At 50.8% G+C, this 24,546-nt stretch overlaps 3 protein-coding genes across 5 annotated transcripts; 1 reads left to right on the top strand and 2 right to left on the bottom strand.

Moving 5' to 3' along the window:
* Positions 1 to 1,307: 1,307 nt before the first annotated feature.
* On the bottom strand, positions 1,308 to 9,852 carry Dda1 (DET1 and DDB1 associated 1). 2 transcript variants are annotated; one of them, XM_004665984.2, is made up of 5 exons: positions 9,777 to 9,852; positions 5,836 to 5,916; positions 5,708 to 5,759; positions 3,676 to 3,737; positions 1,308 to 1,925 (listed from the first exon to the last, which is right to left on the bottom strand). In XM_004665984.2, the coding sequence occupies exons 1-5, from the start codon at positions 9,777 to 9,779 to the stop codon at positions 1,815 to 1,817; spliced, it is 309 nt and encodes a 102-aa protein (XP_004666041.1). In that variant the 5' UTR covers positions 9,780 to 9,852; the 3' UTR covers positions 1,308 to 1,814. The 2 variants fall into 2 exon arrangements, with proteins under 2 accessions (XP_004666041.1, XP_044998286.1); XM_045142351.1 differs by lacking the exon at positions 3,676 to 3,737.
* A 1,536-nt stretch (positions 9,853 to 11,388) lies between these two features.
* Mrpl34 (mitochondrial ribosomal protein L34) lies at positions 11,389 to 12,483 on the bottom strand. The gene is made up of 2 exons (XM_004665983.2): positions 12,286 to 12,483; positions 11,389 to 12,117 (listed from the first exon to the last, which is right to left on the bottom strand). Exons 1-2 carry the CDS (start codon positions 12,348 to 12,350, stop codon positions 11,904 to 11,906), a joined length of 279 nt encoding a protein of 92 aa, XP_004666040.1. The 5' UTR covers positions 12,351 to 12,483; the 3' UTR covers positions 11,389 to 11,903.
* Positions 12,484 to 14,185: 1,702 nt separating this feature from the next.
* Positions 14,186 to 22,017, top strand: Abhd8 (abhydrolase domain containing 8). 2 transcript variants are annotated; one of them, XM_004665982.3, is made up of 5 exons: positions 14,186 to 14,369; positions 16,061 to 16,796; positions 20,682 to 20,852; positions 20,997 to 21,213; positions 21,505 to 22,017. In XM_004665982.3, the coding sequence occupies exons 2-5, from the start codon at positions 16,069 to 16,071 to the stop codon at positions 21,691 to 21,693; spliced, it is 1,305 nt and encodes a 434-aa protein (XP_004666039.1). In that variant the 5' UTR covers positions 14,186 to 14,369; positions 16,061 to 16,068; the 3' UTR covers positions 21,694 to 22,017. The 2 variants fall into 2 exon arrangements, with proteins under 2 accessions (XP_004666039.1, XP_044991016.1); XM_045135081.1 differs by having other exon boundaries at positions 14,186 to 14,373.
* Positions 22,018 to 24,546: the final 2,529 nt, after the last annotated feature.

The following is a 24,546-nucleotide window of genomic DNA, read 5'->3' as shown; positions in this document are numbered from 1 at the left end:
GGAGGTTCATTTTGGCTTACAGACTTGAGGGGAAGCTCCATGATGGCAGGGAAAAATGATGGATGGACATCACCTCCTGGCCAACATCAGGTGGACAACAGAAAGAGTGTGCCAAACACTGGCAAGAGGAAGCTGGCTATAAATATCCATAAGCCTGCCCCCAACAATACACTACCTCCGGGAGTATCCAATTCCCAAATTGCCATCAGCTGGGGACCTGGCATTCAGAGCACCTAAGTTTATGGTGGACACCTGAATCAAATCACCACAGACATGAACATGAGAAGGCTTCCCTGAGCCCTGTTGTCCCCAAGACGTGGTTTTGAAAAGATGGTGCACTGGGAGTGTTAGGACATATGAGTTGGAATTAGACACCAGCCAGGTTGTCCCTTGTGCAACTTGGTGACAGGAAGGCAGCCTGGAAGAGGACAAGTATGTCTGCTTATGTCCCAGGGTCAGGAGTTAGTCTGTGGAGGCTATCTTGGGGGCAGTGAAGGCAGGGTTTGAGGCTTCAGAGTGAAGGTGCAGGTATGGGAGGGGCAGCAGGAGAAATATATGGGAGAGGGAGGAACAAGGTAGGGGGAAGCCCAGTGTCCCACCTGATATGGGCCATTGGAGGGAGCACCACCAGCCTGGGTCTGAGCAGCACAGGAACTGGTTCCTCAAAGGGTGGTCCTGGTAGGCCTAGCACAGGGGAAGTAGGCTGCAACCACCCCATTGTCCCTCAGCCTTTAGGAGTGCCTGCATCTTTCACCAAGCAAAGGACACCAGAATCATCCTCAGGACCCCACCTCCACCCCAGGCTCTTACCACAAAATCCTGGCCAAGGTCCAGGGACTTGACTCACAAAGGTACCCACCTTGAGAGATCTCTTTAGCCTAAGATCTATGATAGGGGGCAGCCACTCACCAGCCAAGTCAGGGCCCATGGTGACAATGTCAGTCACCATACCTCCTGAGTGTCCCCAGGTCTCAAACTCAGCTGGCAGGGAAGCACTGCACCCCAGCCAAAGGCTGGGACCTTCTGCACAAAGCCAGTGTGTCCAGATGTTCCCAGCTCAGGGCCGTACCAAGCCCAGCTGGAGAAGGTATCTTAAGTGACCTAGGGCAAGCTAAAGGACTGACACTAGCAGGCAAACCATAGCTAAACAAGGTCATACTACCCCAGGTCCCCAGTGGCCAGGCAACTTCACACTGCTCGATTCAGACTTAAGTCCCAGGCCCTTTTTTTGCCTCTGGGTCTGGTGGCCTGTCATTTGCTCAGGGCTCTGTTCTCTAGGCCAAAGTGTGTGGAGCAAAGACACTGGGTAGAGTAGGAAAGATGCTTTTATTGGGGTGGACACGGAGCACACGCTAGTCCATGATAAAATGACTTAAGAGAAAGATTCAGAAGGCCCGGCTCTGCTTTGCCCATGCGCACACTCAGAGCAAGGCCTGGGCACCAAGAGACCAGGGATTGTGGGGACCCCAGACCCAGTGGGACTGGGCCTGTGAGGTGGGCTGGGTGGTGGAAAGGCAGAAGGCCGCTTGGTGTGCAGGAGGCAAGGTCACACGGCTGGACACTCCAACTCTGGACCCTCGCCGCCTGTGCCCTGCGGGATAAGCTGGGCCAGGTCAGGGACCACTGGGTTTTTAAAAGGCATCCACCAACATGTTACGACTGGGTATGATGTCCCTTTAACCAATGCCTGATCTGGGTTACAGCATAAATAAAAACTCAAGGAAAATAAATAGATGGCTCCTATGAGGTTGGTGGTGGGCAGGGGTGGGGCGGCGCTTACACACAGGGGGAGTGCACTGGGGCGGGCAGGGCTCCTAGGTGTCCTCGGGCATGTCGGGGCTGTCGGTCCTTGCCACCTTGCGTGGTGGTGCCGAGCTCTCGCCCTCCACCTCCACCTGCTCCTGGTCTCTCTTCTTGGCAGCATTCTGGAGGACCAGGAGAAAGAGGACAGGTGCTATGAGTATTCTTTAGCAGGGCCAGCCAGCTCCAGTCCCATGTTTTGCCACCTTACAGGAGTCTAAACCCCTGGTACCCAGTGGGGAAGCAGGTCTCAGACTGGTACTTTCTCATACACCCAGAGGGGGCTAGTGGCCAAGCACATAAAAGAACCTTGGAGCTACCTGGGCATGCTCTGGCCATCCACAGAAGGGAAGGCAGGCAAGGGTAGGATGGACTCAGCCAGAGTGATAGCTAATGCCTTTATTCCAAAGCACTTGGGAGGATCAATGTGAGCTTAGGGCTAGCCTGGGTTACAAAGTTCCACTTCAACCTGGGCTAAAGTGAGACTGCCTAAAAAACAAAAACCCAGGATTCAGCTGGGCATGATGGCACACGTCTATAGTTCTAGCCCTAGGGAGGCTAAGGGAGGAGGCTCACTGCCAAGTTTAAGGACAGCCTGGGCTACATAGTGAGTTCCAAGCCACCATTGCCTCAAAAAAAAAAAAAAGAAACCCGGGCTGGAGAGATGACTTACCAGTTAAGGCATTTACCTGCAAAGCCATAGGACGTAGGTTTGATTTCCCAGGACCCATGTAAACCAGATGCACAAGGTGACACACGTATCTGGAGTTCATTTGCAGTAGCTGGATGCCCTGACATGCCCATCCTCTCTCTTCCTCTGTCTCTTTCTCTCCCCCCGTACCCCTCAAATAAGTCAAAAAAAAAAAAAAAAACCACACACCCCTCCACACCAGAGCTAGAGAGATGGCTCGGTGGTTAAAGGCTCTTGCTTATAAAACCTGAGTGCCCTAGTTTGATCCCCCAGTACTCATGTAAAGCCAGATGCACAAATTGGTGCATGTGTCTGGAGTTCATTTGCAGTGGCAGGAGGTTCTGGGATGCCCATTTTCTCTTTCTCTCTCAAATTAAAAATCAAAAATAGGGCTGGAGAGATGGCTTAGCGGTTAAGTGCTTGCCTGTGAAGCCTAAGGACCCCGGTTCGAGGCTCGGTTCCCCAGGTCCCACGTTAGCCAGATGCACAAGGGGGCGCACGCGTCTGGAGTTCGTTTGCAGAGGCTGGAGGCCCTGGCGCGCCCATTCTCTCTCTCCCCCTCTATCTGTCTTTCTCTCTATGTCTGTCGCTCTCAAATAAATAAAAAATGAACAAAAAAAGTATTTAAAAAAAATCAAAAATATAAACAGGGTCTCACCCTATAGCCCAGGTTGACTTTGAACTCACAATCCTGCCTCTCCTGAGTGGATTTTTTTTTCAAATTTTGATTAACTTCCATGATTATAAAAAATATCCCATGGTAATACCCTCCTTCCCCCCACTCTCTCCTTTGAAACTCCATTCTCCATCACATCCCCTCCCCTTCTCAATCAGTCTCTTTTATTTTGATGTCATGATCTTTTCCTCCTCTTATGATGGTCTTGTGTAGGTAGTGTCCTGAGTGAATTTTTAATCATGTGTACATTCTACCATTAAAATAAGATTTTGGGGTTGTAGTTCATTGATGGAGTGTTTGTTTAGCCCTGGAATCTGTCCCCAGCTCCCAAGCACTAGAATCTAGACAGCTGTTTTTGCCACTGGAGTGTTCTGCTCCTCTCCTGGCCTCCTAGAAAACTCCTCCTCAGCTCTCAAGTCCCCACTCAAATATCCTGGCCCTACTTCTTGCCCCACTAAGCACTCAGCTGTAAGCCATTTCTTCAGCATCCAAAACATATGTGTCTTACCTTTTTGTCCCATTGCTGATGGAGGTAACGCAGGAGTATGTTTGTCTTTTCTGTTACAATGACTAGGGAAGAAAGACAGAGAAAGTGGTGCAAGAGGTGGAGGTGGTTCCTGGATAGGGTTTTCACCCTTCCTTAGCCTCTTATCCTGCTTCAGGCCTAGGTGGGCTTTCTGAGACTCAAACTCAGCCCTCCCAACTTGGCAAAGATCTACATAGCTGCACTGTGGCCACAGAGGTTATAGGATGGAGCAGGGGTCATGCTCTGTTATGTTTTCTGTGGTGCTGGGTATAGAACTGGAGACTTCTCACATGCACAGCCCAGGTAAGCACTCTGCTGCTGAGCCACACCCTCAGCCCTCAAATTCTTTAGATTTTCCCTAGGGCAAGGCACCTTGTCCTTGAGGCATTATTTTATGTTCACTCAGTGTTGAGTGTCACTAAACAAAGAACGGTAAATATAACTGCTACAATTTTGTTTTCGTGCTGGGGTGGAACCCAAGGTCTTATGCATGCTAGCCCAGTGTTCACTGCTGAGTCACATCATCACTTGTCCAAGATAGATTCTTTTCTAGTGTGCACGATTGTGTGCATGTGTGTAGGCAAGAGGTTGACCATGGTTGTTTTCCTTGATGGCTGTCCACTTTATTTACCAAGGCAGGGTCTTTCACTTGAACCCAGAGCTTGATGATTTGGCTACTTTAGCTAGCCATCCCTGGGGATCCTATCTTCACCTCCTAAGCATTGGAATTACAAGTGAACCACTATATCCACCTGGCATTTTAAAAAATAATTCTATTTACTTGAGAGCAGAAAGAGAGAAACAAAGGTAGAGATAGAGACAGACATAGTTATATGGCAAGTTAGGGCTTGCCACTGTAAACAAACTCCTGACACATGCCACTTTGTGTATCTAGCTTTATGTGTGGTACTGGGGAATTGAACTCGGGTAAGCAGGCTTTGTAAAAAAAAATGCCTTTAATTGCTTAGTCACTTCCCCAACTCCACTTGGCATTATTTAGGTGCTGTGGATCTGAACTTTGGTCCTCATGCTTGTGTGGCAAATGCTTTATCCACTAAGCCATCTACCCAGCCCTAAGACTTATTTTTTTTCTTTTCCTTTTTAAGAGAGAGAGAGGGAGGGAGAGAGAGAAAGAAAGAAAATGGGTACACCAGGGCCTCCAGCCACTGTGAAAAAACTTCAGACATGCACACCCCCTTGTGGCACAGGTGCAACACTGCACACTTGCATCACTGCGTGTCTGCTATGTGCGAACTGGAGAGTCGAAAATGAGTCCTTAGGTTTTGCAGGCAAATGCCTTAACTGCTAAGCCATCTCTCCAGTCCCATGTTTTTAAAAATATTTTAAAAATAATTTTATTTGTTTATTTGGGGGGGGGGAAGGGAGAGGGAAGGAAGATATGAATGAGAATGTCAGGGCCTCTAGCCACTGCAAACTCCAGACACACATGCCACGATGTGCATCTGACTTATGTGGGTACTGGGAAATCAAACCTGGGTCCTTAGGCTTTGCAGGCAGGTGTCTTAATCGCTAAGCCATCTCTCCAGCCTCCCCCTTTTTTTCAAGGTCTCACTGTAGCCTAGACTGACCTGGAACTCACTTCTGTACTCCCAGGCTGGTCTTGAACTCACAGTGATCCTCCCAAGTGCCAAGATTCATTTTTGATGGAACTTTCATGGCCTCTTACTCCTATACTATGGGCCCCTCTGCCTAGATCCCCAGTACCTGCCCCAGGATGGGTTGGGTCACCACTCTTGGCTACTTTCCTAGCTGGTAAGGGACACCAATCTGGCCTTTGGGAGGGGGCAGGACAGTGAGGGGTAGATAAGGGCACCTCTAGCCCTTTCAGGACCAGATGTAGGAGTGTCTCCATGAGAAATCCAGTTTCTGCTGCACCCAGACAGAGTAGGTGGGCGTCCCATTAATGCCCCCAGCATGAGTCCCCAGTCACCTCCTGCCCCTCCATCAGCACTTCCCTGCCTGTCCTGGCCAAGGTCAGGCCTGTGGCACTCACTCTGTTCTGACGGGTACTCCCGGGTTGGCAGGTACACTGAGGGGCGTCGGTTCTGCAGGAGTTGAAGGAGGGGTCAGTTGGGGACCCTCAAGGAGAGTCACACCTCCCCCACGCCTCGACACACTCACCGAAGCTTTGCACACAGAGTCCGCGTGAAACCGGCTGAAATTGCTTTTGTTGTAGACGGGCAATCCTTTCAGAAAGTCTGCCTAGAAGACAGGAAAGGCCAATGTATGAAAATGGGGGGTGCCTGCCTTCCCATCAACTCCTGAGGGAGGCACACTTCGGGCCACTTTGAGGTCCTTCTAGCTACCCTCCTTTGCTGCTGGAGTTTTCCAGAATACCCAGATCTGGGTGCACTGACCCATACAGAAGCAGACATAGGCTCTTCTGGGAGTCCTCACCACACCCAAGCCAGTCAAGAGGGAGGAGACTGAGGCTATTTGTTTAAAGCCACAACACAGCCTAGCACAGAGGCTTGTGCCAGTCATCCCAGTACTTGAGAGGCTGATGAAGGAGGACTGCTCAAAGTGTGAGGTGGTAAGGGCAGAAGCTAAGATTACCACAGTAACCCCATTCAGGGTAGAAGTCATTAAATCAGATAATAGTATAACCTGATGCATTTTTACAAGCTCCTGGTTTTAGGTGAATTAAAGAGTGAGATTTTGTCTCAAAAGAACAACAAAAAAGCAATACCCACCCCACTTCTCCTGTGAACAAAATGAGAATATTTCACTGGTATGATAGTTTGGATGTAATGTCCCCACAGCCTCAGGTGCTGTAATTAAGTGGACCATTTAGCAGGTGAAGCCCTGTTGGAGGAGGTGCGTTACTGGGGGGGTGGGGGAGCAGTGGATCAGAATTCCAGCCTTAAGGTGTATTCTGAGGCAGCTTCATCTCCCTTTCTGCTATGGATGAAGTGAGCCAGCTTCTTCCACCATGATGAAATTTCCTCTGGACTCTGTAAGCCTGAAATAAACCTTTTGCTCCCATAAGCTGCTTCTGGTTGGGTGTTTGTCCCAGCAAAGAGAAGGTAACTGCCAACACCTGGGCATGGTGGCTTGTATCTGCAGTAATAGCATGTGGGAGGTGAGGCAGGGGGATCAGGAATTCAAGATCATACTCTTCTACACAGTGAGTTTGACAGACGCCTAGACTACATGAGACTCTGTCTCAGACAGAAAGACACACAATCAACATGAATGGAAGTAACAGGCACGGATACTGAGGGTGGTCCTAGGGTCTGAGCCTGGCTTGGAAAGGTATATCCTGCCTTGTCAGTGGTGAGAGCAGGCTGACACTGCTGCCCTATGGGTGGCTAGGGGCTGGTCCTCTCAGTTACAGGCCATGAAACTTTAGGGAGGTGACCATACAATCTACTGTTTCTTCAAAAGTTCCTCAGATCTGGATAGGGGCAGCAGACATGGGGTGTGCATACTGTAGTACTCCCACATACCCCAGTCTGGGCCAGGGGCTCTCTGCAGATGATGTCACAACATGCAGGTATGTCTCAGAAGACCAAGGAAGGGCAGTGTGGTCACAGTCACACATACAATCACATACTGCTGCTATGCTGTGATGACATTTTTGAGGCACAGGGCCTGCATCCACTAATGGTACATGCCACCTTGCCATAGGGTTGGCGCTGGCTGTCCTGGCAGAGCTATGTTTAATCCAGCTTGGAGGCAGTGCAAGGGAACATCAGTGACCAGTTCTGGACACCACCCCCTCCTCTGTTGGCCTGGAATGTAGCTAGGTAGCCTCTGTTCCCCTCCTTGTGACCTGCTGCTCCAGGCCAGCTCAAAGTCCCTCAGGGTACTTCCTGCCCACCCTAGATGCTAGTCCCAGCACTTCATCTATGCTGTTGCTGACCCTGGGACCACAAAGCCTAGGGGAGTACCAGCTGAGGAAACACAAAGTATAAGTGGAGTAGGCCACAGTACCTTGAGGTCATTGTGCTCAGCCAGTGTCAGGGAGACCCAGGTGAGCCTCCCAGAGGCAGCAATTCAAGAAGTGATATCCTGGCTTAGCTTGTACCCCCTCTTCCCCCACACCTATCATCCCAGCCCTGGAGACGGCAGAAGAATCAGGAGAATCAGCCTCAGCTACATAGTAAGTTCAGAGGACAGCCTGGGATACATGACACCTTGTCTCACCTCCCTCCCAACAAAAGTCCCTCCTCCTCCACTCTGGTATCTCTGATTCCCTCTGGCTTTCTGTCACTCGCCTGCCACCCCTTTCTCTATCTGGGACGCAATGTCAACTTTCTCATCATCTCAAACCACTGAACCCACACCACAGGGCATCTCTAGTTCATAACCCACAGGGCCAGCAAGTTCTTATCCCTCTATGTTCCCGAGGGCACAGGGCAGGGCTGGGCTGGCTGAGTGACCTGGGCAAGTGAGCTCCAGTGAAAAGATCACCCCAAAGAGGCTACCTGAGTGGGGTTCAGTTCTCAGGAAGGCAGGACAAGACTTGGGCACAGGCCTCTCTGGAGAGTGGCTGTTAGTATCAACTTGTATGCTGTCCTGTAACCTAAACTGGCCAGCAAAGCCTCAAGACACAGAAGGATAGAGCCTTCCTCCCAAGCCTGCCCTGGGTCTGAGGAAGGGATGCTCTGGGATGCAGCCTTGTAAGCAGAAAGCAAAACTGGTGCAAAGGGTAGCAGGAACTTGGAAGAGAGGAAGTGCAAAGTAGGCCAGTACAGGGATGAATTCACAGCTGCTGGGAGGGGCTCTGGTGGTACAGGGCAGGAGCTGGCTTACCACAGGAAGCCCCCTGGGGGAGAAGTTAATAAATCAGAAAATGGTATAATCTGACTGGCATCTTTGAAAGCTCCTGGTTCCAGGTGAATTAAAGACTAGGAAGAGCCGGGCGTGGTGGTGCACGCCTTTAATCCCAGCACTCAGGGAGGCAGAGGTAGGAGGATTGCCATGAGTTCAAGGCCACCCTGAGATGACAGAGTTAATTCCAGGTCAGCCTGGACCAGAGTGAGACCCTACCTCGAAAAACCAAAAAAAAAAAAAAAGACTAGGAAGGAGGCTGGGGCAGATCCTGTCCAGAAGGTGACGGGACCAGAGGAAAGACAGGGTACCACCATGGCTGGCTTTTGGGCACTGAAGATGAGGTTACAGAGATCAACCAAGGACAGCACTCAGGTTTGGGGGCCCACACAGCCATGTGTTCCTCCTTCCAGGAACACTTCCTGGACTATCCCCTAATCAATCCCCAGGGCTGTGGGCTGGGATGTTGGGGGGAGGGGGCTTATAGAGACTGGATTTTGGCCAAACCTCCTGTCACCTGTATCTGCTGCGAGGATAGTAACTGGGGAAGAAGTTTAGCTCAACCCTGAGGCGTTACCATCATGCCATGTTATAGGTCAGAACCTAAACCCCATATAGGGGCCTGACCTCCCAGAGGGCACCTGAGATTACCCCCACCTCAAGATCAGGGGGACAGAGTGGAGAATGCCCTCTTCCCAAAAGCCATCCATCTCATCCCATAAGTTGTCACAATTGTTTGAGGTGGAGACTCACTACACCCTCATCTGATAAGGGAGAGAGATAAAACTAACCCCTTCAATTGGGATAAACGGAGACTCGAGACGGTGGGGAGGGGTCGGGATCCTGGGAAATAGTGGCTATCGGTGATGTCGCACTTCCTCTGGTGACAAAGCCCCGTGTCGGCAGTGTCAAGACCCCTCCCCGGTCCTGTTGCCCAAATCGGCCCCTAAATCCCCCTGAAACTGGAGGAAAAGAGCCGAGGACTAGGCCAAAGCCCAGGGTCTCAGTGGACTCCCACCCGACCCTGGGAAATTTCCGGGAGAGAGACAGCCGCGACCCGGAAATAAATGAGTTGTCAGGCCTGGAAGCCTACTTAGGGTCAGGGGTAGAAGAGAGGGCTGGGGTGGAGTAGACGGGAAGCCTAAGACGGGGATGGGGGGTGTCTCAGGGTCACAGGTCAGCAAGAAGGGCGGGGCCGGGTGGGGAGGGCGGGGAACATTAGAGGGGTTCCCGCGGCAGCACTGTATCCAGCAGAAGGGAAGAACGGGTCCTGTGGCCGCACTCACCATCTTCCGACTCCTCCGTCGCCGCCCCGGCCGCCGCCGCCGCCACCGCCGCCACAGCCTCCTTGCTAGCCGCCGCCGCCGCCGCACAGTAACTTCCAGCCACGGCACAGCTCACACTGGATCTCGATACCGACGCGCGTCATTGGTCCGCACTGTGGCCCCGCCCCTACGGTCGAGGCCCTCTGCGCCTTCCCATTGGCCAGATCCTACGCATCCACGCTCCTATTGGTCAATACGCATCCTCCTTTATCATCATGTTAGGTTGAAGGAACAAAACGCCTCCCGGGACTTGGAAACCATGGGAGGGGAACAGGAAGTGGGCGGAGGCCGCGCCCGTCCGCTCTCCTGGGAGTTGTAGTTCACAATTCCCCGAGAGGCTGCTGGTGTCTGAGTTTATTGAGCTTTTTCAGGTGTCTCTTATGAAGTTCTTACAGTAGTTGAGAGGGGAATCAAAACACTCCCAGCTTCCTCTGAAAGTTATCAACATTCTTAGCTGCTGGGATATATATACAAGCTGCCACACCTGACCCAACCTTGGTTTTTATCTTATGTTTTTGATGCAGGGTCTCACTGTAGCCCAGGCTGCCTTGAAACTCACACCAGTCATCTTAGCCTCAATTGCTAGTGTTTTTAGTTCTGTTTTAGGTTTAGAAAAAGGGCTTCATTCTGTAACCCATGCTGCCCTGGAATTCACAGCAATCTTTCTGCCTTAACTCCCAGAGTGCTGGAATAATAGATATATGCCTCCATTCCCACCTCAGCCTCGAGTTTAGCATAAATGGTTCCTGAACGGGCTGCTAGAATTATTTTTGAACTGTCAACTCAAGTTCTTTTGGTTTTTCGTTTCTTTCTGAGAGACCAGATCTCATGTAGGCCAAGTTGACCTTGAACTCCTGATTCCTGCCTAAGTCACCCAAGTCCTGGAAATGGCAGATATATAATACCACACCCAGCTATCAGACTTTTACTTCAGTGCCTGCTGTCTCCCCAGTGCCCAAGGATTTAGTCCAACCTTTTTTAGCCTCTCTGACTTAACTTCCCTCACCAACCTGTTTGGTAAGCTCCTCCTCCCAGGAAGCCTTCCTTGATGGCACTGTAGTTAAAGCCAAGCCAGGTGGGACTCCTCTTTTAGGAGTCCTGAAGCTGCCACTGTCTGCACCTCAGCTCTGATCCCACTGTGTCCTCATTGATTGGCTACTTTACCCATCACAGGTGCCACCTTCAGGACAAGAAGCGTCTCATCCATAGCAAGTGCTTAATAAATTGCTAACACTTCTATTAAGTATTATTATAGTTGCTTTCTATGTGGATGTGTGTTTTTGTGTGTGGACACAAGTGTGTAGGGCGTGTATGCACATGTGTACACATGCATGTGGAGGCCAGAGATGCCAAATGTCTTCTCTTTGCCTTATTCTTTGAGGCAAGGACTCTCATTGAACCTGAAGTTCACTGATTTGGCTAGACTGGCTGGCCAATGAGCTCCAAGGATTCCTTGTCTCTACCTCCCCAAGAGTAGAATGTTCCATCACACCTGGCATTTTTACATTGGTGCTGGGGATTTGAACGCGTGTCCTTATGCTTGTGCAGAAAGCACATTACGCACTGAGCCATCTTTCTTGCAGGCATTATTTATTATTCCAGCAATAACAATGGAGCAAAGGAGAAATGAGCACTTTGTTGCGAGTGAGCGAACCTCAGGGATAAGACTTTGTCTAAGGTTACCTAGGTCCTCCCTAGAGGACCTGAAACTCCTCACCTTCCTACTAATCTTCCAGATTTCTAGGTTATGACACAATGCAAGTGGTATAAGTTGAACATTTACTAGACATTTAATGATACTTAGACATTATTGATAATGGTGTGTGATGGTACCCTAAACTTAGTGAATACATCTTAAAAACACTTGTCTTGGAAGGAAGTGAAATATTCCCAGAACAGTTATGGTGAGGGAGGGGCAGGATAATGGGGGCCGTGGCCTTTTGTGTACTTTCAAAATTCTTCATAACCCAAAGCTGTAAAAAGTCATAGTACCGCGCCTGGGTCGTATTTTCTTGCACAGATGAAACTCGGTGTAGTCCGAGGCGAAGATATGCTTTTACAGGGGTCACATCAGCACCGTCACGTTCCTCAATGGCTCAGGGACTGGCGGCCCTTGTACATGCGGCGAAGGATGACCTGGACACCCCTAGGTGTGCTAAGGCGCCGGATCCAGCCGTGCTTGTGCTTGCGTTTGATGTTGCTCGGCTGATACTCGTTCCCACGCGTCCTGCCACGAGCCGGCTGCAGGAAAGGAAGACCCCAAGCGTCTGGAAGTCCCTTCCAGACATGGAGTTGGAGCCACCTGTGGGAGCGGAGAGACGGGAAAGATAGAAGGGAGCCCAGTGTGACCTCTGCGGGCCCCAGATTCGTGATCCGTAGCCTGGACACAAAAAGCGCTGTGTAAGTGCGCAAGGCGGTCAGTAGGCCTTCCTTATTCCCAGATTTCGAGAAGGATCCTCTGAGGACTCACCTGCCACCACACAGCGCCGCTGACCTGCCGGCAGGATGAAACAAAGATCCGACTAAGAAAGCCATGCCCAGAGGTCCTTCACGCCGTTCAGGCCCGCAACAATTCACCACACCATAGGTTCAGCCGCTCAGTAGGACCGTCTTCTGGGAAATGTAGTTTCTCCTACTGCAGGGCCCTCTTTATCGCAAGGCACTCTGGGAGTTGCAGTTCTACGCTTGCGCACCAGAATGGGGAGCGTCTGTGCCTGTAGAGAGTGTAATTCTTACACATAACCAGCAGGTGGCAGGCGAACGACGCCTCCTCAAACCTGCGCTAGTGGAAGACATTAAATCCGGGTTTCTGTTGGTATTTGTAGTTCCTTTTACTGTCCACCAACCGAGGATGCCACAGGGTGGCGGCTGCTCAGCTGGTGGCAATCCACAGGAAGCCTCTGTCGGGCCTTTCACGCCCCCAACACCCAGAAAGAGAAGGGCAGATGACACACAGCTGGTTGGCAGCTTATCTGTGGCTGCAAAGTCTCCTCTCCTTGGCTGGTAGCCCAAAAGCCTGAGTACAATCTGGCTGGATGTCCTTGAGGATAATCCCAGTTCTTTCCCAGTCTTCGGTTTGTCAACGTGTAAAACTTGCAAGCTTGGTCTCGGCTAGTTTAAATCCGACGGTCTGGCCCTACAGGAAAATTTCCCCCAATACTCAGATCTGAACACCTCCCCTGAGCACACACCCCGTCGCTCTAATAGTAGGCATGCAAAGCCTTGCTTCCTAAACTTCAGCCACACCTACCTCTGACTCTATGGACAATTTAACACCTGGGCTTCTGCAACAATACCAGTCTTTTTATAAAATTTTTTAAAAATTATAATTTTTATTAGGGCCTGCAGCCTCTGCAAACGAGCTCTAGATGCGTGTACCACCTTGTGCATCTGGTTTACGTGGGTCCTGGGGAAACAAACCTGGGTCCTTTGACTTTGTAGGCAAGTGCCTTAACCGCTAAGCCATCTCTCCAGCCCAATACCAGTCTATTTTAAAATATGTTTTTACTCATTTATTTGTAAAGGGTGGGGGCGGGGGAGAGGGAGAGGGAGAATGAATGAGCACACCAGGACCTCTTGCCACTGCAAACGAATTCTAGACGCACACGCCACCATGGGTACTGGGGATCGAACCCAGGCCATCAGGTTTTGCAAGGAAGAACCTTTAACCCCTGAGCCATCCCTTCGGCCCAACAATACCAGTCTTGTATTGAGGACTTACACAGTGAATGTTCTTGCTGCACAGCAAACTCATGAAGGGAATAGCACACGAAGTCAGAGGCAGCTCACAGAAGTGGCTTGCCCATGGTCAGGTTGAATTTACAAACCCTGGTTTCACTGATTTCCACCTCTCCTCAGAGCAGGAGTGTCTCTGCAGTCACTGGTTACATTGGCTAATGGTGAAATTCCGACTCGCCAGCACTGTGCTCAGTAACAAACCCAGGATGTGGGTCTCTGTTACTTCAAATGCAAGCCCTGACGTGTTCCCTTTGTAAGCCTGTTTCCCCACCTGAAATTGCAAAGACCCAGGAATCTATTTCTAGAATGGAAAAGTCAACACACAGAGAGGTGCAGAAGGGCTGCATTTTGAGGGTACAGGGCATTTTTAAGGCAGAAGTTGGCTGGGGTCACCCACTCTTAAGAGGGAGGGCCCCGGTTGCCTTCTTCCAGGAGCACAGGCCCCAAACAGCCCCTTGTTGGCGCTGAGCCAGGCCCAATCCCTCCTCCCGTCTCCCTAAAACCTTAAAGTGGGCGGAACTGTTGCTTCCAGGTACCGCGCCAATCCTGAAAACGCAGCTTCTGATTGGACAGCTACATAGGTTCTCAGTGGCAATAGGGTGAGAGGCCCGCCCGTCGGCTCGAGGTCTGGCCCCCATCTGGGAGGGACTTAAAGGGCCGGCGGGTCGGCGAGATGCCCCTGCGCTGACAGCCCGGGCCCGCGCTTGCCCGTGCTAATGCGCCGGACCCAGCGCCAACATGTAAGCAGCGCGGGCAGGAGGACGCTGGCTTCTCGCCCGGGATCCCTGCGCCCTACCCCAGGGGCCCCTCAATGAGGTAGGTGAGTTGGATCGGTTCCCCCTGAGAGAGGAGCCTCGCGGTCCCCAGGCCTTCACTTCGGAAAGGGGGTTTCCCCAATCCGGAGTGCAGACTCTCAGAAAGCTACTGAACCCAATGGCCTAGAACTCACCGTAGTAACGGCGGGCATCCGGGGTACGAGAATAGGAAGAACGGCTGTCGTGGTGCATTGGAGGGGTGTCCGCAATCCGGCTTAGGGGGCCCTGGAGGTGAGGGTCATGGCCTACTTCCGCCCCCAGTACATCCAGGGTAACCTGGGGCTAGGTCTTCAACGTGCACCAACCCAGTATCGCCCAGGTCAGGGAGAACTAGGTTGGTCCCGTCTCCAGGTCTGAGACAATAGTTGTGCGCTGCGCGGTATCCCCCTGGAGTTATGTAACTGCCTATGGTTGTCATGGACACCGGGATGGGGGGGGTGAAGGCCCCGGAGAACCTGATGAAGGACCAGAGGCGCTGGCCAGGTCCTGCCTTCATCCTTGTGATCAACAGTTGAGGGTGTGTGGTCCCCCCGACCTCCAGAGCCCAGGGTACCCGCTAGAGTGCCAAGGGCACTCCATCCCTGGGGCGGGCCTGGTATCACCTTGCCTCTGTGAAACAGCCCCAGGTCACCCCTGGGCTTGGTGACCTGAACTTCTCAGGCCAATCCCTAGCCCTCTTTCCAGGGGCATCATTTCCGGCTTAGATTTATAGCCTAAGGCCACAACCTGGGGGCTTATTGAGAGCTCCGCCCTTTAAAATACCCTAAGTGCCAGGGCTTGATGGCCCAAGCCTCTCATCCTAGCACTCAGGAGTCTGAGCCTCTAGGTGGAGGTCAGCCTGGGCTACATAGTGATACCTAGCCTCAACAAAACAAACAAATCCTTGCAAACCAGAAACAAACAAAAACAACAAAAGCCAGCCCAGACACAAATCCAAAACAGTAAATAAGTAAATAAGCTACCCTAAGTGACCCTTGGGATATTTAAATTTATGACATTATGGTGCGTGTAAGTTGGGAGTGGTGGTACTGGTACATGGCTGGTATCCGAGCACATGGGAGGATGAGGCAGGGGGATCAGGAGTTTAAGGCCAGGCTGGGCTACCTAGGGAGTTTAAGGTTAGCCTGGGCTACATGATCACTGTCTCAATAAACAAAAACAGAGTGCATGCATGAATGAGTGAATGCACGAATTGGGCATGTAGCCCAGTTATTAGAGAGCTTGCCTAGCATGTACGAAGCTCAGAGTTTTATCCCTAGCACTACATAAACCAGGTGTGGTGGTGCATGTTCTGTCATCCTAGCACTCAGGAGGTGAAGGCAGGAGGATCAGGAGTTCATGGTTATCCTTGGCTATAGTTTGGTGCCAGCCTGGGGGAAGAGAGGGGAAGACTGCGGGAATGAATGAGGATTTGTACAAATGAATGGATGCACAAACAGTTGGATGTAGAAGACCCTGACAAATTCCAGCTAGAAGCAGTAATGGTGACCCCATGAATAGTTCACATGCTGCACTATCTCCTCCAGGGAGCCTCCATGCCCACTGAACCACCTTCCCTAGACACCCCATAAGGATGTACCACATCGCTGGTGGCAGTTTGCTGGCTGAGGCCTCCTAGTCCTGCTTATCCAATCCAAGTTCAGGGAATAAGTGCCCAGGGCCCCTGAGCTGACCAATATTCCCCACCCACAGGACACAACATGCTGACTGGGGTGACGGATGGCTTCCTCTGCTGCCTGCTGGGGACACCCCACAATGCTGTGCGGCCGCTGGAGAGTGTGGAGTCCAGTGATGGCTACACCTTTGTGGAGGTGAAGCCTGGCCGGGTGCTGCGAGTGAAGCACGCAGGACCTGCGACAGTCCCCATGCCCCTCCCCCCCCCACCTCCTCTGGACTCAGAGCAAGGGGATAGGGCGGGCCTGGTGCGCTGCCAGCGCCGGATCACCTTGTACCGCAATGGCAGGCTGGTGGTGGAGAACCTGGGCCGGGCACCCCGCGCTGACCTTCTGCAAGGACAGAACGGCTCAGGGGAGCCACCCGCCGCCCTGGAGGTGGAGCTGGCTGAGCCTGCAGGAGGTGACGGGCGTTCCACCCCTGGCAGCGGGCGGCGTCGGCGACCTCGACGACCCAAGAGGACCATCCACATTGACTGTGAGAAGCGCATCACCAGTTGCAAGGGGGCACAGGCCGACGTGGTCCTTTTCTTCATCCATGGTGTAGGTGGCTCACTGGCTATCTGGAAGGAGCAGCTGGACTTCTTTGTGCGCCTGGGCTATGAGGTAGTGGCACCTGACCTGGCAGGCCATGGGGCTAGCTCGGCGCCTCAGGTGGCTGCTGCCTATACTTTCTATGCGTTGGCGGAGGACATGCGAGCCATCTTCAAGCGCTATGCAAAGAAGCGAAATGTGCTCATTGGGCATTCATATGGGTAAGGCCCCCTAGGATAGTGAGTGCCCTGTCACACAATACCATTTTCCCTGCTGGAGGGCATTTTCTACTTTCCCTTTTTCTTTTCTTCTCTTTTTTTTAAATTTTTTTTTTTTTTTTATTTTTCGAGATAGGGTCTTATTTTAGCCCAGATTGACCTGGAATTCAATATGTAGTCTCAGGGTTGCCTTGAACTCACAGTGATCCTCCTACCTCTGCCTCCCGAGTCCTGAGATTAAAGGCCGGCTGTTTTCTTTCTTTTATTTCTTGATTTTTATGTTTTTCAAAGTAGCGTCTTACTGTAGCCCAGGCTTACCTGGAACTTACTTTGTAGTCCCAGGCTGGCTTCGCTCTCACAGTGATATTCCGACCTCAACCTCCTGAGTGCTGGGACAAAAGGTGTGCTTCAAAACACCTGGCCACTTTTGTTTTTAGATAGGGTCTTACTTAAGGAGCCAAGGTTGGCCTTCAAACAAGGTAGTTGAGGATGACTTTGAACTTGCATGATCCTTTTGGTTCAGGTGTGAATCACCATGCTCACAATTTGCTCCTTTGAAAATGTCACTGGCTAGGGTCATGGTTCACTTTAGAATCCTCTAGGAAGGGACTTGGGGTGTGGCTCAGCAGTAGAACACCTGTCTTGAACCCACCAGGGCAGTGATGGGAGGTCAAGCTGAAGTCATGGCTCAGTGGTGTAGCAACGCCATAGAATCAATCCCTCAGTGATGGGCTGGATGTGTGGCTCAGCAATAGAGCAAGTGCCTAGCATCCCCCCATGAGAGACTAGATGTGTGGCTCAGTGGTAGAACACTTGCTAGGAATCTACCAGTGAGGGTCTGGGGTATGGCTCAGCAGTAGAGTGTATGCCTAAAATCTATGAGGAACTGAGGGTGGTAGATGGCCTGCCTAGAATCCCCAGTAAGGGGCTGGGGATGAATGTTAGCAATAGGGTGCTTGCCTTGTATGCTCCACTGAGTAGCTGGGGGGTGTGGCTCACAGTGGTGCACAGGTCTACAATCCACAGTGGGATTTAGGGAAGTAGCTCAGCATTAGAGCTCTTGCCTAGAATGTGCCAGAGAGGGGCTGAGAACATGGGTCAGTGGTAGAGTACCTGCCTAGAATCTCCCAATGAGTGGGTGGTGCAGTGGTAGACTACTTGCTCAGAATACTATAGTTAAGGCCTAGTGAGGGACTGGTGCCTTGGATCAGTGGTAGAGCTCCTGTTTAGAATTCACAATGGGTTCTGGGAATGTGTGGCTCAGTGGTAGAGCGCCTGCCTGGAATTGCTTGTGAGAGACTGGGACTTTCTTTGAGGTAGGGTGCTCAGCTAGAATGCTCTAGTTACGGGACTGAGGGAATGGCTCAGAAGTCGAGTGCCTGACAAGAATGCACAACTGAAATACTTGGAAGCATGGCTCAGCGGTAGAGCGCTTGCTTAGAATCCTCTGATAAGTGGCTGAGTGTGCGGCTCAGCAGCATAACCTCTGAATCTACCCATGTGTCTAGGTGTGTGTGTGTGTGAGAGAGAGTGGGGGGTGGGTAGATAATGGGGGGGGGGGCGGATATGTGGCTCAGGGGTAGAGCACCTGCCTAGAATCCCCAGTGAGGGGTCTGTGGTGTGTCTCAGTGGAAGAGTACCTGCCTAGACTTCCAGAGAGAGGATGGGGTAATGGCTCAGAAATAGGGCTGTATCCAGTAAGGGTCTTGGGACAGGAATCAGTGGAAAAATATCAGCCTAGAATCCTAAGTGAGGTGCTTGAGTTGGGACCCAGATGTAAAAGTACCGGACTAGAATCTGCAGCTGAAGTATTGGTAGTAGGTAGAGCACCTACCTAAAATGCACCATTGAGTAGATGGGGGCATGGCTGAGGGGTTGAATGCTTGCCTAGAATCCTGTGGTGAAGGTTGGATGTGTGGCTCCTTGGTAGAGCGCCTGTCTAGAAATCCCAGTGAAGGCTGGGTGTGTAACACAGCAGAAAACATCTGCCTAGATTCTACTACTTATAGGCTGGGTGTGTGTCTTAGTGGTAGAATACATGCTTAGACTCCCAGGGGAGGGAATGAATAAGAAGTTCAGTGGTACAGTGTTTGCCTAGAATCTACCACTGAGGGGTGGAGGCATGGCTTAGACATAGAGTTCCTTCCTAGAATCCTCCAGAGATGGATAGGGACTAGGAGCATAGCTCAGTGATGGAGTGCCTGCCTAGAATCCCCAGTAAGGGGGTATGTGTGTGGCTCAGTGGAAAAATGTCTGCTTAGATTCTGCCAGTAAGGAGGTACATGGCTCAGCATTAGAGTGCTTAGCTAGACTCCCCAGTGAGGAGCTGAGGTCATGTTCAATGGTAGATGCCTACCAAGTAGTCCCCAGTGAGAGGCTGGGAGGGGCAAGCACAGTATACAGTGCCTACCTAGAATCTATAGTGGTGCTGAGGTGTGGTTTAGCAGTAGAATACCAGACCAGAATCTGCCTAGGAGAGACTGGGGGCGTGGCTTAGCTACAGAGAACCTGCCTAGAATCCCCTAGTGGTGAGCAGTAGAACACTTGCCTAGAATCAATTTGTGAGGGGGAGGGTATGTGACTCAGTGCTAGTGTCTCCCTAAAATCCACTAGTGAGGGGCTGGGTAGTTCAGTGGTAGAGTGCCTGCCTACATCTACCACGAGAGGCTGGGGGTGTAGCTCAGCTGTACAGCATCTGCCTAGAAACCGCAGTAGGGGCTGTGGGAGTGGCTCAGCAATAGAGTGCCTGCTAAGATTCTGCCAGTGAGGTGCTGGTGCATGATTCAGTGGAATGCCTGCCTAGTAAGGAGCTGGGGCATGGCTCAGAGGTAGAGCACTTGCTTGAGTGTTGGAGACTTGACTCAGTGGTAGAGTACCTCCTTAAAATGCACAGTGCTGGCTGGAGGAGTGGCTCAATGGTAGAACATCTGTCTAGAATCCCACAGTGAAGGGCTAGGGGCATGGGTAGAAGCCCTGTTTCAAAAAGAAAGGGAGTGATGGAGGAAGAGGAGAGAGAAAGGTGAGAAGTGAGAGACGTGGAAAAAAGATTTTATCATTCCAGAACCATTTGGGGACCAGGTAGTACCCTGACTTCTGTCCATTAGATGTGCCTGTATCAAAATTGTCTAGTAATGGTCTGATTTGCCCAACATGTCTTGAGATGTACTTAGGTGGTTCCAGGTGGGCAGAACCACCTCTGGCTGAGAACCGTCCAAGGGAATTTCAAAATTTTACTGCAGTACGGAGGGATAATCGAAATCCCATAAATTCTGTGTACAAAGGCAAGGCTTGCCACTTCTCAGCAGCTTTTCAAGAGATGATGGCCCTTGGCATTTATCCAAACTCTACTCCATGGAAGGATAGGGGCCTAAGGATCCTGACCACTGCCTAGTAGCCACTTGGAGAAAAGTCAGTTTGGTCAGGCAGCAGAGTTAAGAATTATTGTTAGTAATAATAGCCTATGCAATTAGACAGGAAAAATAAGTTATAAAACTAGAAAGGTATTGTGGTACATGTTTATAATCACTACACAAGGGAGATGGACACAGGAGGATCAGGAGTTCAAGACCCATCTCAGCTATACATTAATATTGAATTTAGCTTGGCTATATGAGACCATGTCTCAAAACAAACAAAAAGGGTTGGGGAATGTAACTCAGTTGATAGTATTCTTGCTTAGCAAACATGAAATTCTAGTACTGCATAAACTGAGTATGATGGGACACCCAAGCCCCTAAACCTGTTCCTCAGCATATCGGGTGCCCATAACCTGGAGGGAGGGGTTGATTCTTGGTCTTTGAGATCATAGCTGGGGTGCATGAAAGGTGTGTGAATCCCCATCACGGCAGATGTCCTACTGACTATGATCTTTCAATCCTCTCACCCAAGTGTCTCCTTCTGTACCTTCCTGGCACATGAGTACCCAGATCTTGTGCACAAGGTGATCATGATCAATGGCGGGGGCCCCACGGCACTGGAGCCCAGCCTCTGCTCGGTCTTCAATATGCCCACCTGTGTACTGCACTGCCTATCACCCTGCCTGGCCTGGAGCTTCCTCAAGTGAGTGCCCCACCCCATGGTCTGTAAGCTCAGTCTTGTGGGACTCTGGCATTTTCAGGTGTTATTACGACAGGAAGGGAGGTTGTCTGGGGCTGGCACTGAGGGTCATGATGAGCTGGCTGGCTAATGTATCTGTATCCCTAGAGCTGGCTTTGCCCGCCAAGGGGCCAAAGAGAAGCAGCTGCTGAAAGAGGGTAATGCATTCAATGTGTCATCCTTCGTACTGCGGGCCATGATGAGTGGCCAGTACTGGCCTGAGGGTGATGAAGTCTACCATGCAGAGCTCACTGTACCAGTCCTGCTTGTCCATGGTATGCATGACAAGTTTGTGCCTGTGGAGGAAGACCAGCGAATGGCTGAGGTAGGAGCTATAGCACACACCACAGTAGATCACCCTCTGTGCATGGCCAGGGGTCCTGGCCTCTGCCAGGCACGCCTGTCGTGTGAGTGTGGCCTGTGTGTGGGTTTGGTATATGGGTGGGAGTGACCCAAACTTAAATCAGTCTAGCTGTAGCCGAGTGACAAGCCATTCCCTGACTTCATCGTAGGTGGAACTGAAGGATAGACTGCAGGAAGGACTTTTTAATGTCCTGGGCCACTCAATTCAGGTAGGAGAGAGTCCCCACCCATCCTAAATCCCTCAATCTTGCAGATCCTACTCCTTGCCTTCCTGAAGCTCATTGAAGAAGGAAGCCACATGGTCATGCTGGAGTGCCCTGAGGTCGTCAACACCCTGCTGCATGAGTTTCTACTGTGGGAGCCTGAACCAGAGCCCAGGTTAGAGCCAGAGACCAAGGCTGAAGTGCCACTTGAGCCACAGCCTGCTCCTGCAGACCAGTAATCACCGGCTGGCCAAGATCCAGTGATTGGAGCATGCCCCCTCCTCTAGCAGGGTGACTTTGTATAGAGCCCCCTACCCTGCAATCTCCGCTTGACTTCCCAAATACCACAGCCCAAGTGGGCCATCAGCCCTGTTCCATCCAGAACCAGGAACTCCATGGGAACCCTGGGCCAGAGGGCTCATCCTGGGGTCTGACACTCTACCAGCCTCCATTCTGCACTCCAAGAGCTGTGGCTACCTGGGGGGGGGGGGTGGCAGAGGGGCCAGAGCCATGGAACCCACACACTGCAATTTGTAACTGAATAAACAGAAGTGACAATCTAAGTCTCATTGAGTTGCTCGGATTCTAAATCATGATCTTCTTGCAGAAGGATCCTTAGGAATGGAATGACATACAGGTAGTACCTTCACTGGCTTCATCTCTCTCTCCCCCACCCGCCTCTTTCTCTCTCCACATACATGCACACACAACTCATTTGCACATGTATATGTGTATGTATGCATTAGGCTGTCTTGTTGCTTCAAATTTACACCAGATGTAAGCACTACTTTGTGTCTGGCTTTCCATGGATTCTGGGCTTTTTTTTTAAATTTTTTTTTAAATTAATTTATTTGAGAGCGACAGACACAGAGAGAAAGACAGATAGAGGGAGAGAGAGGGAATGGGCACGCCAGGGCTTCCAGCCTCTGCAAACGAACTCCAGACGCGTGCGCCCCCTTGTGCATCTGGCTAACGTGGGACCTGGGGAACCGAGCCTTGAACCGGGGTCCTTAGGCTTCACAGGCAAGCACTTAACCGCTAAACCATCTCTCCAGCCCGGACTCTGGGCTTTTGAACCCAGGCCAACAGCCTTTGCAGGCAAGTGCTTTAAAGTGCTGAGCCATCTACTCAGTCTCCCCCTCTCTCTTTAAAAGGGGGCTGAGTAGCTCTACTTCTAAGTCATGACCCCAGTCCTTTACTGTGGATTCTAGGCAGGTGCTCTACAGGTAAGCCCACCTGGCCCCAGGTTCTCACTCGAATTTCTGGGCAGGTGCTGTACCCCAGAGTCATGCACCAGCCCCTCAATGGGAAGTCTAGACAGATGTTCTACCATGTACCTAGCCCCTCACTGGGGACTTTTGACAGATAGTCTGCCACTGAACCATGCACCTAGCCGCTCACTGCAGATTCTAGGCAGGTGCTTTACTGTCCAGCCATTCTGTCAGTATTACGTGAGGGAAGTCAAAGCCAGAACTCTCCCAGTGAGCTGGGCTCCAACCATATCTATACCGTCCTTGTATGAAGAACATAAGCACATGAAGTGGCTTGTGCTCATCATCTACACCAAGGCCTGGAAGTACTCATCCTTCTTTCTCATCGTAACCAGTATTGTGTTCACAGGAGTGTTCCAGGTTGCAAGGACAATTTGCAAGTGCATTAGATGTTATTGCCAAGTTTTGGGTGTCTCCAGAGGCAATGAAAAGATAATTGGTTTTAATTTGAGAGAGAAATTTGTATGAGTCATGGGTATTGGTAAAGCACTTAGGAATTGGTAAGAGAATAGGAATTGGTGTGGAATTCCAAAACTTAACAGGAGATCTAGCCAGCTGGCTCCTTCCCTGAGCATAGGCCTACACCTCTGTAAGGCCTCCCCCACTGGGCAGTGCCCTGGCTAGAGGGCACAGACATAAAAATCTCTCCATATGTCATTTTCTCTTTCACTTTCTTGCCCTTTTTCTTCAAGGTGCATGTTTCTCTTTCTCTGGCTGTCCTGTGTCTTTCTCTCTGTCCCTGTCTCACCTTCTCATCTGTCCATCTTTCTTCCTGTGTATGCACCTCTTTCTCTGCTTTCCTTCTCTTTATTTTCCCTCTCTCTTCCCTCCTTCCTAGCCTAGGCACAGCTCCTCTCCACATGTCTTCCCTAATCTGCTCCAGGGTTTGCTATACCTGCCTGGCTGCACCAGCGATCCATGCTGCAGCAAAGTGGGGGCAGCGGTGGTCTCTCCTGCTCTCCCCGACCTGCTCCCCCCCTTAACCTGTGCTGCTCTGACCAGCTAATAAATGATTTCTCTGTGCCAATAAATTGCATACCAGGTCCTTTGTCCAAACTCTTAATAGAAATGGTGTTTCTGCCCAGTTGTAAAAGTATTCCTGGGAGTGACTGCATTCTCGGGCTATGTCCTTTGATTTCTGGTTTCCCACCTCTGTTGCCACTGCTCCATCCACCTGCCACAGTAAGCGGATTAGAAATGTCAAACATCTGCTGCAACTGATACAGGGTTTGGGGGTTAAAGAGAGGTTCCTTCGGGTCTGTGAACCACAACTTTTGAGTTCTTGTCTATTTTTAAATGTATTTTTTATTTGAGAGAGAGAGAGAGGGAGAGAGAGGGAGGGAGGGAGGAGAGAGAGAAAGAGGACATGGGTGTACCAGGGCATCCAGCCACTGCAAAGGAACTCAAGACACACCCACCACCTTGTGCATCTGGCTTATGTGGGTACTGGGGAATTGAATCTGGGTCTTTAGGCTTTGCAGGCAAGTGCCTTAACCACTAAGCCATCTCTCCAGCCCTTCTTACCTATTTTTAACAAAGAATTGGAAAAAAAACATACCTAGAAGAATAAATTGTGAATTATTGAGCTTATTTAGGAAGAAATTATGAATTATAAAGTTTATTAGGGAAAATTTGTATCTAGGAGAAGGCTGGAACAGTTATACATGTGGAAGACAGGCTCCCAAACCTCTGTGCCAAAAGATTTAGAAGAAACTGACACACTCATGTGGGAGCAAAGCATAAAAGCACCAGCTCTGTATTTCTACATAAAGAAAATTAAGAGATTAAGTAGTGATGGACTCAGGGCTTAAGGACGGATAA

This window comes from Jaculus jaculus, chromosome 1, assembly GCF_020740685.1.
Source record: "Jaculus jaculus isolate mJacJac1 chromosome 1, mJacJac1.mat.Y.cur, whole genome shotgun sequence".
NCBI lineage: Eukaryota > Metazoa > Chordata > Mammalia > Rodentia > Dipodidae > Jaculus > Jaculus jaculus.
This window is presented reverse-complemented; position numbering and strand designations above follow the sequence as displayed.

Coding starts and splice junctions, on each gene's coding strand:
- Dda1 (XM_004665984.2), bottom strand. Junction 5,760..5,835: donor ACTCTGTGTGCAAAGCTTCG/GTGAGTGTGTCG, acceptor CAACTCCTGCAG/AACCGACGCCCCTCAGTGTA. Junction 1,926..3,675: donor ATCAGCAATGGGACAAAAAG/GTAAGACACATA, acceptor CTGGTCCTCCAG/AATGCTGCCAAGAAGAGAGA.
- Mrpl34 (XM_004665983.2), bottom strand. CDS start 12,350: ATGGCTTTCTTAGTCGGATCTTTGTTTCATCCTGCCGGCAGGTCAGCG. Junction 12,118..12,285: donor GCGGCGCTGTGTGGTGGCAG/GTGAGTCCTCAG, acceptor CCGCTCCCACAG/GTGGCTCCAACTCCATGTCT.
- Abhd8 (XM_004665982.3), top strand. CDS start 16,069: ATGCTGACTGGGGTGACGGATGGCTTCCTCTGCTGCCTGCTGGGGACA. Junction 16,797..20,681: donor CTCATTGGGCATTCATATGG/GTAAGGCCCCCT, acceptor CTCTCACCCAAG/TGTCTCCTTCTGTACCTTCC. Junction 21,214..21,504: donor AAGACCAGCGAATGGCTGAG/GTAGGAGCTATA, acceptor TCAATCTTGCAG/ATCCTACTCCTTGCCTTCCT.